Here is a 14,196-nt window from a genome sequence, read left to right on the forward strand (position 1 = left end):
ACAGAAATAATTTCTACCAATTAGCAAGGGATGACAACATCTTTACCTCTTGAAAGACCGCAATATCTTTAGGGGGGACAGATGTCTTTTCCTGAACAGAAATTGGATCAAAACAATAAATTTACTTCAGAGTTAGGAGTCCATTACAACATGTAAATTTGTGGTAACGTATCTGATTGGTGATCAAAAATAAAAAATGATGCTCTATTTCCATTCATTTTTACTCAGTGAATGGCCATCATTTAGAATGTTCCACTTTTTGTTTCGTATTTGACCGGTTTTGAAGTTTCCGAAAACACGTCTTTGAATGTATTACTTTGTGGTTGATTTTTCGGTTTTACTCACATGGAATTGCACACTTAATCTGAGAATGGCCCATATATCACTAATTCAACTTCTTCTGAAATTGTCTTACAAGTCTCAGTTTACAAATTGTATGGTGTTTGTACTGTATGTAGAGATGTAAACACTTCATGAATCTATTAATGCTATGGGCATCATTTTCCACCATGAATTGGCTTACTTCTTTAATCCGTTGAGGACGGATTGATTTTGTTTCAACACGCATTTCCCATAGACACTTGCCCGAGTATACTCGGGACTTGTCCTAAACGGGTTAAATGCCAAAAATCTCACTGTTACTGTGTGAAATTAGTCTTGCTGAGGAAAAACAACTCTCAAACAAATAAGCAGAACATGAAATATGGAAAAACTTTTAATAGAGTATTACTTCTCTAATACCTCAATTCAGGGACACAAGTATAGTCTCAACCACTAACAGTGGTAGAGTACAAAGATTTTCACAGTACGTTGCACTCGGTATCGGTATGCAGGACTTGTGCCATTTGAAGATAAACTGTACTGATTCTGAGATAACTCTGTGTGCTGAGGTCTTTGCTTTTTGTTTTGGGATTACGCAAGCATCATTCATACTATTTGTTGTTTGATAATGTTGTCTCTTGGCTCTTCAGCAAATGTGACCAGATTTCTTGATCAGTGGTGATCATTTTCAATTCAGGCTGCCTATTTCAACTGTGCAGTAGAAGTATTGTTGCTATTGCTTATTTGGGGCTGCTGTTATGCATGTGTTGAGGGCTACTATAAAAAACAAAACAAAAAATTGAAGCATTGCAAGTCAAAGTAATCCCATCCCCCATTCCCATTAAAATGTTCTTCTCAATTTCTGCATGCATTTTGGTTTTTGTTTCAGATGTGAAACGGTCAGAGCCGAGTGCCAATGATCTTGCCATCATTATGTACACAAGTGGATCTACAGGAAAGCCAAAGGGTGTGATGATTTCACACAAGAACGTTCTGGCCGCAGTTTGTGGTGCAGTCGACCGCATCAACGATGTTGGGTGAGGGTCTTTGTCAAATCACTTTCATTGACTCTGAAAGATATAACTTCACAAACTTATTTCATATCTTCCCTCAGTGACAGAGACACTTGGTGTCAATATAAATGATAGATATTGTACAGTGTATTTCAAGTTCAGATGCTAATGTCCTCTCTAGAACAACTTTATAACAAAACTTGAATATCTGTGAACTTCAGTTTTGATTTTTCTCTTTCATTTGGTGACGTCGTCATTCTAATTGCTTATCTTTGTGTATACATGAGTAGGGAAAGGTTAGTCATGAGGTAAGTTAAATCATGATTACAGTGTATCTTTAAGTCATTGTTTCTCCTTAAAGTGAATTGTATATAAAAACAAGCACTTTGATCACTTGTAAACTCGACAGGTGTTTTAATATAATCTTAAAATATAATTTCCTTTTCTTTTTTTAACCTGCTGTCGTCATGAGTGATCTGTTTTCATTCATAAAAGTGTACAAAGCCTTTTCATTTGGGAGGGGGCATTGTGGATAAAGTCAAGCAGAATCTTGTAATTATAGCTGCAATCTCGTCTACCGACAGGGTTGGTGAGACGGCGTCGGTGTACCTCCCGCTAGCCCACATCCTAGAGGTGGTGGTAGAGCTGTCCCTCATCACCCTGGGTTGCCGGCTGGGCTACTCCACGCCCCAGACCCTGACGGACACGGGCACCAGGCTGAAGAAGGGATGCCCTGGGGACATCCGCATCCTCAAGCCCAACCTCATGGTGTTCGTGCCGGTGAGCAGTTGATGTTTGATTTTGAATTTAGATATGGAGTCCAAGTCTGATACTAACTTTCACTGTACATTTGATTTTGATTGCGAATGTGATTTTGATTTTGATTGCGAATGTGATTGTGATTTTGATGTTTTATTGTCTTTATGATGAAAATGAGTACAATTGCCAAAAAGCTGATACTGGCAGGCTGCGCATGAAGCAATTTCAAACAGTGTTACATGAATGGGAACATTTCAAATTGTGAAAAGAAACTGAAGCAAAACAAAATAAACTAAATGCCTTGCAAGAGAATTCCTGACTGATTTTCACAAAATGTGCAACATGCCAAAATTAGATACTGCGCTCAGTATTACGAGCGCAATATGCTGTAATTGCCATGATGGGAAATTTGCTCAGTTTTCATTTTGAAAAGGGATGATGCCGGTTTCTCATTCCATTTCTGTGGCTCTTGGTCACATTTTTACCATAAGTGGCATTGCCTCTCAAGCCCCGATATGCGAAATATTATGCTCACGCACTACAAGTGTATATGGCGTACTATACATGCCGAATATTTTTGAGGTTTTTATGCCTCCGCCACGAAGTGGTGCCGGAGGCATTATGTTTTCGGTTTGTCCGTCCGTCCGTCCGTCCGTCCTTCCGTCCTTCCGTCCGTCCGTCCTTCCGTCCGTCCGTCCTTCCGTCCGTCCGTCCGTCCTTGCGTCCGTCCGTCCGTCTTTCCGTCCGTCCGTAATGAATTTTGTGGACAAGGTAACTATCAAAATCTGTTGAGGTATCCTAATGAAACTTGGCATGTATGTGTATTAGGGGGTGAAGTTGTGCCTGTCAACTTTTGGGTGCGCGTGCTCAAGGTCAAAGGTCAAAAGGTCAAGGTCAAATACATAAAATTTCACTATTTCCACCATATCTATGCAATGCCAGAAGATGTTTTCTTGAAACTTAGTGTATACATGTATTACCCAATTTAGATTCTCTGGTGAAAGTTTGGGTCATGAGGTCAAAGGTCAAAGGTCAAAAGGTAGAGTAAAAGTATTAAAACTTCTTTTTTTTCTCTGTAAATTGGAAAATTGTTCAAGGTATCTTCATGGAACATAGTATATACATGTACTGACTGGCAGTGATTATCTAGAGAATGTAGGGTTCATGGGGTCAAAGGTCAGGGGTCAAAGGTCAAGTGCAACTCTTCAAAATTTTACTATTTCCCTCATGTTCATGCAATGCCAGCAGGATTATTATTTTTTTTTTACACTTGGTGTATGCATGTGTAACCTAATTGAAATTCTCTGGAGAGTTTTTTTTTTTTTTTTTTTTTTGCCTCAAAGGTCAAAAGGTCAAAGATCAAGTGAAAGTGCTGAACTAACTTTTCCTCCATATCTCAGAAGTGGCTCAATTTATCGTGAAATTTACTGCATATTTATGCATGTTCTACCTGAAAGTGATTACTAGTATCTTATGAATTTTAGGGTCAAAGGCCAGATGAACATGGTAACAATTTACTATTCAGTACAGAAATTGCACTCTTTCTCCATACCGGTACCATGAAAATTACTCAATGCATAAATGTATGAATGGGTCAAAGTCAAGTTAAAGTCCTTAAATCCCCAAATACATGCTCTCCTTTTCATCCAATTAAACCAAGGTCAAGGGAGGTGAACATTCAACACATTTGTGACAAACTTGTCATTTCAATATTTTGCCAGTTTTGTGAAAATGTAATCACACATTGTCCACATGTACTATCTAGACCTATTAGGAAAATCATGCATTATGGCGGAGGCATACCAGTCGCCATAGCGACATTTCTAGTTATTTTCATGAATTTTGTGAGTGGGGTGCTATTCGTGAATTTGAATGCATGCAAAAATGTCAACTCGTCCCGAAATGAATGTGAAGTGCATGCATGCATTTTTCCATTCAGTACTGTACTCCACGATCGCAAGTTCAACCACTTGTCAGGAAATTGTCAGGAAGTCCCGATTCGCAAAAAAAAATAGACTTACAAAGTATATGGCATATACAGTATGGGGAGGATCAGGTGGTTTATTCACAATTGTATGAGTTTGTCACAATATCAATGATAAGCAACAGGTATGATTTGCCAATGAAAAAAATCCTACGTTTTTTTTTTTTTTGTTTTCTTTCCTCCACTGCTGTCTCCATGTGCCAGATGGTCCTGGAGAGAATTTACAAGGGAGTGTCGGAGAAAGTAAAGGAGGGCAGTGCCCTCCAGAGGGCGATCTTCAACTTTGCCGTGCAATACAAGAGCAAGCATCTAGAGCGGGGATTCAACACACCCATCCTCAATAGGTGAGACTCTGTGGCAGTTCGATAGCTGCTGGCAAAAGTCGGCATGACTGTGCTCAACCCCAAGGACCGGGACCCCATTTCATATAAAGTTGATATGATAGCAGCTCTTGCTGGAATGGCAATTGTCATAGTAACGGCAAGAATCCAGCTTCCTGATTGGCTGTTGCTATTGGAAGTTGCTATTCCAGCAAGAGTTGCCATCCTAACATCTTTTATGAAATGGGGCCCAGATCTGCAGTCTTTATGATCAAGTGACCACATTTTGGCAGGAAGAGGTTCATTGCTAGTACAATCCATGTGCCTGTTCCTAGTGGCAATGTTAAGTGCTATCCTTGATCAAATATTTGGTCCATTTAAAGGACAAGTTCACCTTCATAAACATAAGGATTGAGAGAATGCAACAATATTAGTAGAACACATCAGTGAAAGTTTGAGGAAAATTGGACAATCGATGCAAAAGTTATGAATTTTTAAAATTTTTGTGTTGGAACCGCTGGATGAGGAGACTACTACAGCTTGTGAGTCATATGCGTACAACAGTATAAAGAAAATGTAAAGAACATTCAACATATTTTCACTTTTTTCGCATACCATGTAATAAAAGAGCACTTGACTTGCCTCTTTCTAAAGGCAGGGGGAATAATATTACCCATAACATTTGTCGATAACGAGTCGGGGGAATGTGTACTTTTTTCAAAAGATGAAATTTTGTGAAATTCTCGTTATATTTTCCGTATATTGTTGTACGCATGTGACATCTAAGTTATTCACACATTGCAGTAGTCTTCTCATTCAGCGGTTACTGCACAAAAACTTCAAAAATGCATAACTTTTGAACGGATTGTCCGATTTTCCTCAAACTTTCAATGATGTGTTCTACTAATATTGCTACATTCTCTCAATCCTTATGTTTATGAAGGTGAACTTGTCCTTTAAAGGAGAATGAAACCGAAATGTTTATGTTAATTGAGTGAATGCAGCAACATTAGTAGAACACATCAGTGAACGCTTCAGGAAAAATCGGACAATCTGTTCAAAAGTTATGAGTTCTGTTCAAGAGTTGCCCCTTCATGCTTGTTTTGATGATGATTGGATTGAACCAAAAGTAATTTAAAAACTTGTTGCCTCTGTTTGGGGAACAAATGCTTTTCTGTGTGTGAATGTTCATTTTTATTTCATCTTTTTAGCTATAAACAATGTGAAAATCTAGAAGGGAATGAAGGTATCGCAATGCTTTTAAAATGGTGGAATAACAATACTGTGTGTGATTAAAGTCAATCACAGCAAGCTCATTCTAAATCATAACAATTTGTCGCCAACTCAAACAGGTTAATCTTCTCCAAGCTGACTCGTCAGCTCGGGGGCCACGTGCGCTTCATGATCTGTGGGGGCGCCCCTCTCGCCAGCAACCTGCAACGCTTCATCCAGTCCTGCTTCAACTGCTCACTCATCCAGGGCTACGGCCTCACTGAGACCTGCGGGGTGGCATGCGTGTCAGAATGTAAGTTGAACCATATCACTGTGTGCCGTGAATCAATAACCGTTAGCCAAGGATATCATTAGTATTGGAGCATTTACAGCTTGCGTTTGCAGTTTACGTGGTTTATGTTTATTCAGATTGTCAAACATATGATAATAGGGAGCTCTAGATTTGCAACGTGGACGTTTAGATGACAATTTTGCTGGTTGTTCTCCTCTCATCCTGCGTCGTGTTGAAAAGTAGCTTTAGATTATGCGGAGACGCAACCTATAAAAAGTAAAATGGCGCCCCCGTATGATCAGTGCATCAAGTAGCTCTCTAGTGTCATGAATTGAGCGGATGCAAAAATGGCCCAGAACCGACCGTCAAAACTCTGATGACGCAAGATCAATTTTGATAAGCAATTTTGCAGTTTTTTTTTTTCCTCTGATCGTTGGCATCGCGAAAATCTAAGCTCCCTATTGAGATTAATATTGTTTATTTATGTTAGTCAGTTTAAATGTATGTATTATAAAAGAAAGAATCGATGCAGTGATATTGATGAGCAAAGCAATACCACCCTTGGGTGTCCCATTACAGAATCAAGCTAGTGCTTACAGAGGGACATATTGTCCCCTGCCATGCAGAAGGGTTTTAAAGCTTGTACACTTGAAAAATCACAAAAATTGGATGTATTGACTGTTTGACAATGACTCATTATCCTTTTAGCTCTCAGCAGAAAACTTGATATGCATTGTCAATTGCTGTATTGTAGTACTGTGCATAATTCACTTGACAGAATAAAAAATATGAGTTCAGAAGTACATGTATATCTTCTTTCATGTCGATATTCCAACAGCACAAGATCTGAGAATCGGCCACGTCGGACCGCCCCTGACCACTACCCAGGTCAAGCTGATAGACTGGCCAGAAGGTGAGGCATAGCAAATGTCGTCTACAGTGAGCATGACATGATATATTCTGATACATTCTGTGCAATGACTTACCTCATGCATTACTAAAAAACCTGCAATTTTTCCTCTCAGTGTATCGTGTGTATCCATCTGCGTCCTGTGTTCTTCTGAGTAACAAGTTGACAGTGAAATTCAAAATAAGCGAAATTAATGTAACTCCGCCAGAGTTGAAAATTCAATCCATCAAAAATTTGAATCCTTAATTCTAACCTTTGTAGTAGTCTGGAGTATGCCACACTTTCCCCAAAGTACTAACATACTCTATACGCCATATATTTCGCGAGTGGTTAAATTCGCGATCTTGGAGTCCTATACTGAACAGAGAAATGTACACGCGTACGTAACATTCACGTCGGGGATCAGAGTCAATATTTTCGCGTGTCTTTAATTTCGCGAATAGCACCCGACTCGCGAAATTCGCGAAAATACAAACCTCACGATATATTTGGCGTATACAGTAGTCATTTCATAAGTGCTGCAGTGTTCACCTCCACATGTCGGGATGGGGGGAACAAATGAAATGTGGGCTCCATTCCAAGCATTGTAAGTGTACATCTGGCTTTGTGATAATATTTATAGTTGCCTCTTCTTTTTTTTTCACATTTCTTGTGAGCAAAAATTAATGTATCAATTTCCCTACGAACCCAAATGTCATATTTGCCATTTCGTGTGCGCATTCCCAAGGTGGCTACACCAATCAGGACAAGCCCAACCCACGCGGAGAGGTCATTGTCGGGGGCAGCAACATCGCCATGGGCTACTTCAAGATGGACGAGCTGACCAAGGAGGCCTTCGTCCAGGAGAACGGCACCCGCTACTTCTGCACTGGGGACATCGGAGAGTTCCTGCCAGATGGCAGCCTGAGAATCATCGGTACGTCTCGCAACTGATTAACAAATTGCCCTACATCGATGTAAAAATGCACTGAATTGACCAGTGTTTTTAGTAGTAGCCACGACAAAAGAAATCATGGGCATATGTACTTGGGCAGGATTTGAACCTATGATGTCTTGATCTCCAGACAGGCGTCTTATCCAAAGATTAGGAACCAGCACTGGCAGTCAGCCTGATGCTGGGTAGTCTAGTGGATAAGACACCTGTCCGGAGATCTAGAGGTCATAGTTTGATTCCTGCCTGAGTATGTATGCCCATGATTTATATGATAATAATGATGATAAAAACTACTTGACGGAAGAATTTCATGAGTTATGTTGTAGTGTGCGTGAACCATGAAAGATGTGGGTTTTTAAAAAAAACACACACACAAAAAAAAAACACATGGATATCTACTTGCAGGACATTGAAGTTAAAAGTGTGTGAATATCACATAAATTTTTTCAGATGTATTCAATTGAAGAAACTAATAAATGTATATTTCTTGTGAAATTTCCTCCTCATTTTTATTTCACTCTCAAAGTAGAGTTTGTCAAATAAAAGTCTGTAGGAACTGTGGCAGGGTATAGAAGTAAGCTCATACGATGTGGTAATTGGATGTCTTACTCAATCAATGCAAAGTAGTGTGTTGATCCTGGTCAGAAATTTTATCTGTGGGGTCAACTTCAAATTATTGTTGGAAATGGCCTTTACTTTTGCTGCCATCGCTATGTCCAGATCAATTTCATCAGCTGCTTCAGTTTTACAGGCGAGGTTTATATATGTGAGATTTGATATAATTGATTATTTGTATACTTTGAAAATTGTATAGTTCTCAATCCTGATACTGTGTTCTTGTTTATTTCTTTGTATTGCAGTTGCACAGTGAATGATAATTTTGTTTACCGTTCATACATCGTTTTTACACATTTTTCATTCACATTCTTTGATGTATTAGCAAATCGCATCCAATTATTTCAATCTCATTCTTCCCCCACCCCGCTCCGCTCTAAATATGCACACTTTCTCTCCCTCTCCCTCTGTCTAGACCGCAAGAAAGACCTCGTCAAGCTGCAGACCGGAGAATACATCTCCCTGGCAACCATCGAGAACTTCCTCAAGAAGAGCCCCTTTGTGGAGAACATCTGCGTCTACGCCGATCCTCTCTACGACTACTGCATCGCCCTCGTGGTGCCTTACCACAAAGCACTCCAGGTGAGCAACTGCAGAGCTTGGCCAGTCACTGCACTCGCCACTACCTCTGGTATTGGTTGATGAGTCAATACCCTTAACTTGAGATAGATGGCAATGCTCTTGTTATCTCGTAGTGTGTGACTATTATATGCCTTGGAGATGATGAAGATTATGGTGGTAGTGGTGGTGGTGGTGGTGATGGCGACGCTGTTGGTGGTGATAGGGTGGTGGTGGTGATGGTGGTAGTCCTGATGGTGGTGATGATGGTAGTGGGATGGTGGTGATGGTGGTAATGGGGTGATGGTGATGGTGGTGGTGGTGATAGGGTGGTGATATGATAGTGATGGTGATGGTGATGGTGATAGTGATGGTGATGGTGATGGTGATGGTGATGGTGATGGTGATGGTGATGGTGATGGTGCTGTGGTGGTGGGGATGGAGGTAATTGTGGTGCTGGTGGTGGTGGTGATGATGGTAGTCCTGATGGTGGTGATGGTGGTAATGGGGTGATGGTGATGGTGGTGGTGGTGATAGGGTGGTGATATGATAGTGATGGTGATGGTGATGGTGATAGTGATGGTGATGGTGATGGTGATGGTGATGGTGATGGTGATGGTGATGGTGATGGTGCTGTGGTGGTGGGGATGGAGGTAATTGTGGTGCTGGTGGTGGTGGTGATGGGTATGATGGTGGCGATAGTGATGGTGGTGATGGTGGTAAGGATGTTGGTGATAATGGTAATGGTTCCGATGACAAACTGCATTTGCTGATGGTTGATGGTTGATGGTTGATTGTTGATGATTGATGGTGATGGTGAAGGTGGTGATGGTGATGTGGTGGTGGGGATGGAGGTAATTGTGGTGGTGGTGGTGGTGGTGATGGGTATGATGGTGGCGATAGTGATGGTGGTGATGGTGGTAAGGATGTTGGTGATAATGGTAATGGTTCTGATGACAAACTGCACTTGCTGATGGTTGATGGTTGATGGTTGATGATTGATGGTGATGGTGAAGGTGGTGATGGTGATGTGGTGGTGGGGATGGAGATAATTGTGGTGGTGGTGGTGGTGATGGGTATGATGGTAGCGATAGTGATGGTGGTGATGGTGGTAAGGATGTTGGTGATAATGGTAATGGTTCCGATGACAAACTGCACTTGCTGATGGTTGATGGTTGATGGTTGATGGTTGATTGTTGATGGTTGATGATTGATGGTGATGGTGAAGGTGGTGATGGTGATGTGGTAGTGGGGATGGAGATAATTGTGGTGGTGGTGGTGGTGGTGGTGGTGATGGGTATGATGGTGGCGATAGTGATGGTGGTGATGGTGGTAAGGATGTTGGTGATAATGGTAAGGGTTCCGATGACAAATTACACTTGCTGACTTTATATGCAAATCAATGCAGTATGACATAGGACATGAGTGTAATAGGTCTTTCTAGAGGGACCATACCCAAGTTGAATCGAGAGTTGTATAGATTATTCAGAGGAGATTTTATATTTCATCTTCCACCTCCCAAGTAGGTGATGAAACTTTAGGTCATTCCCCACCATGTTGCTGTCCCTCATCTGTCAAGGCTTGAAATTGTTCACATGTTCTTTCGATTTTTTTTTAATTTTTGTTTTTTTGTTTTTTTTTTTGTTTTTCAGGAGGCAGCAAATAATGTTGGATTATCAGGGAAGTCTTTTGAGGAGTTGTGTAAGAGCTCTACTCTCAACCAGGAAGTGCATTCATCGTTGGTTGCTGCAGCAAAGGAGGGTAAGGAAGACAAAAACACCCCCTTCTTTTGAAAGTTTTGTTGCCACCATTGGTGGATGAAAAAACTACAAACTTTTTTTGGAGTTACACATAGACAACAATATAAAGAGAGTGAAAAGAGAATTCAATATACATTCACTAATTTAGCATAAAGACAGGGCACTTTACTTACACCTTCCAGAAAACGGGGAATTACCTTTCTCTTACCATTGGTCAGTAACAAGCCAAGGGAATGTGCATGTATACTTTTTGTAGGAAATTACATTTCTGTGGAATTCTCTTAATATTTTGTGTATATCGTTGCTCTTACTTGGTGTTACGCACTGTTGTAGTCTTCTCATTCAGCGATAGCGGCACCAAACACAACTTTGAATTCATAACTTTTGAATGTATTGTCCAAGTATTTTCATTCTTCACTGATGTGTTCACTAATATTGCTTCATTCAATCAATCCATATATACATTTGGGCTTCATTCCCCTTTGATGAAAAACGTTAAGTTGCTGTCTATTGAGTAGTTTGATCTTTACGAGATTAACTTTGAACCTCTGATTTGTTGACATGCTTCAGGTCAGTGTTTATACTGTACAAGCTGAAATCTTCGCGTACAGATATTTTCGCGAATTGCTACTTGGAGGACATATTCGTGTGTTGTTAATTTTTCGGTTGCGAGGGTCTAACTGAACTTAGTTATTCACGCGTTGTTATTTTAGCGTGTTGTTATTTTCGCGGTTCAAAGGCAATTCGCGAAATTCACGAAAATTTCAGCTCGTACAGTAAGTGCCACAACAGAGAATGGGGGGGGGGGGGGGGGGGGGCAACAAGGGCAGAGAAGAAAATATTACATTAGTGTCTCCACCGCAATTCAACAACAAAGCATGCTGTGTCCAAGTACAGCTAGTTTGAATTTACTGTCAGAAGTTTCAGTTAACAATTTTCTTGTCTAGACTACAGTTTCTCAAGTCAGTTTTTTACATTGACAACATTCGTTTTTTCATTCTCAAGCAGTCCTAGTCAAAAGAATAGCATTCTGGCTATTAGTATTAACTAAATTGCTCAGCTGCGCTGTGGTACTTTGTTATTGTTCACATGGATTACTGTAAAAGTTTTTTTTTTTGCATGACTAATTTTTCGCGCTTGGCCGGGTCGGAAGAGTTTCGCGTGTTTTTAATCCCGCGGAATCAAGACATCACGCACAGGCACATATGGCAAGCAAAAATATTTGCGTGCTTTTATTTTCGCGCTAGTTTCTGGTTGCGCGAAATGCGCGAAAATTGAAACACCGCAAAAATTTCCACTTTTACAGTACTGAAAAAGCAGTTACTTTCATGATGGTTTCATTTTCGCGAATTCTATGAATCACTGTTGGGCCGTGAATTCAACAACATACGCAGATATTGCCACCTGGGCCCCATTTCATTAACTTGTTATCAATAACAAGTTATGATAGTTGTTGTAAGCTACTGAAATCCTTGCATCTGAGTGGCTGAGAGCAAATTTGTCTCGGAAATGTAGCAGTTGTTACTAATAACAAGTTTTATGAAACAGGACCTTGATCTTGATTGCATTAAATTTATGGAGTGAATGGACAGGCAATAGTGCTCTACGATAACCCTGGTGTCCAACCGCAAAAACAACATCTTGCGAAAAATGCCTGTGACCCTCCTCATTCTCGAAAATAATGACTTTTATCGTATTTCAACCTGATTTTAATTTGTCTGCCTCCTGCACCTTTGCAGCAAAACTTCAAAAGTGGGAGATACCTCGGAAGGTGCACCTGAGCGCGGAGGCGTGGACCCCTGACAACGGACTGGTGACTGACGCCTTCAAGCTCAAACGCAAGCCTCTTGCTCAGCACTTTGCCCCTGCTATCAAGAAGATGCTTGGACAACATTGATACCCAGAGAATGGGTCACAGCACCCCTCCCCCCTTCATACACAGTGCATATAGCTTGTACATTATAATGTTAAATTTGGTGTTCAAAAGTATTGTGTAGTACGTGTTTCATAACTCCATGTCGCTGAATACAATTACCAAGACACTGCAGGAAGAAATAACGTGAAAAACATTTGATGTGGAAATACATTTCATATGGAAATCTTTTGTTGTGTGTGTGTGTTATAGTTTTTTTTTTCTTTTTTTTAAATTAACAAATATGGGTAATATAATTGTAAATATATACGTGCGGTGTCTTGTTTGCGTTAATTTTAATATATTCGTGTTGACCTTGTAAACATTCATTGGCAGGTTTACCAAATCAGTGCGACCTCATAAAGAATGATGTACTTGCTCATGTAGAGGACTTACATGAAATCACTGTATCTGTGGAATGCATATGATGCCTGCTTTCTCTGTCAAACAAGTATAGTGAAACCGTCTGCCACGAGAAAGTATCTTACCATAAAGGAGATTACGTTACAGTGCATATCTCTCTCTTTAAGTTTGTATACTCTCACCTCTTCAGTGTTCAGTACAGTGTAGGCTGCATTTTGTGATTTATGAGAAAAATGTTTATGCTAAATATATAACATGGAACACCAGCGCTTGTTTGAGACGTGTTATGTATTATTATTTCCTCTGTCGCATGGGATCTCGGTTCAGTGACAAGCATTGCGCAACAAAGTTGATCCTTCCAAAGACTTCCCACACTAAGTATCGAAAGAGTCCCTCACATTGAAATAAAAGAGAAAATACTTGTTCTATCTATAGTGTACATGACCACATCATATTTTGCACCCACATACTCAGTGTACTCTTTTATCGTTCATTATTAACTCGATGGAAAGAAATAGAAGTGACTTTATACACATAGGTCTGTGCTCTTAAGATATTGCAGGCTGTTCTGAAAGAGAGGGAGAAAGTAATCTCTTTTGCAGTTATGAGAATCATTTCATTTTGCTATAACCAATTTCACAAATGTTCACATGTACAATATCAAAACGACTGAAGATATTTTACTCGCATCGTCTACATTTTCAGGAAGTATGTTTTCAAAGAATTGCACAGTGATCAGAGTTATATTCAGGACTTTAACTAGAATGATGCAAACTTTGTAGTTTGCCTGAATAACCGTATCAGGTAGCTTCGTTAATTTAGTAACCTAAATTCTGTCTCCTCTTGTCAGTGATCCACGCAGCTGTAATATCAAGAGTCTCTCTAATGGTTATGTGTCTACTTTTATGTTCATTAGATTGTACAAGGTGTTAGGTGCGTCCGTCGCCATTTCCGTTCATTCGTGAGAAATCGGAGCAAAGCAAAGTGTGTGTCCACCAACATGCTTCTGTCTGTCACACCACCAAATGTGACCACGTGCTGATACTATCTTATTGAGCAATTGATTGAGGGCATTGCATATGTATTCAAATTTTCATGCTCGACGTACGAACAATACTTATATCTGCTTGCCCTGCCCAGCGACGACTAATGAATGCAAATTGGATAAGCTTGCTGGTTTCAATGTCAGAATTACGAAAGACGCAAGCGGCAGGTGTCAGATTTGAATAACTTGCATCACTTG

General features: G+C 40.2%; 1 protein-coding gene across 1 annotated transcript in view; it reads left to right on the forward strand.

The window, feature by feature from the left end:
* LOC139732046 (long-chain-fatty-acid--CoA ligase 4-like) overlaps positions 1-13,097 on the forward strand; it is a 40,457-nt gene extending 27,360 nt beyond the window's left edge. Inside the window, exons 6-14 of the mRNA XM_071642925.1 lie at positions 1,211-1,358; positions 1,919-2,114; positions 4,282-4,421; positions 5,750-5,922; positions 6,740-6,814; positions 7,539-7,727; positions 8,776-8,942; positions 10,571-10,679; positions 12,418-13,097. Coding sequence (XP_071499026.1) covers positions 1,211-1,358; positions 1,919-2,114; positions 4,282-4,421; positions 5,750-5,922; positions 6,740-6,814; positions 7,539-7,727; positions 8,776-8,942; positions 10,571-10,679; positions 12,418-12,575 — 1,355 coding nt within the window. The 3' untranslated portion in view covers positions 12,576-13,097. The remainder of the gene's footprint in view (positions 1-1,210; positions 1,359-1,918; positions 2,115-4,281; positions 4,422-5,749; positions 5,923-6,739; positions 6,815-7,538; positions 7,728-8,775; positions 8,943-10,570; positions 10,680-12,417) is intronic.
* The last annotated feature ends 1,099 nt before the right edge of the window (positions 13,098-14,196 follow it).

Source organism: Diadema antillarum, unplaced genomic scaffold, assembly GCF_040938485.1.
Source record: "Diadema antillarum isolate AM-2024a unplaced genomic scaffold, OU_Dant_1.0 seq00000398_RagTag, whole genome shotgun sequence".
NCBI lineage: Eukaryota > Metazoa > Echinodermata > Echinoidea > Diadematoida > Diadematidae > Diadema > Diadema antillarum.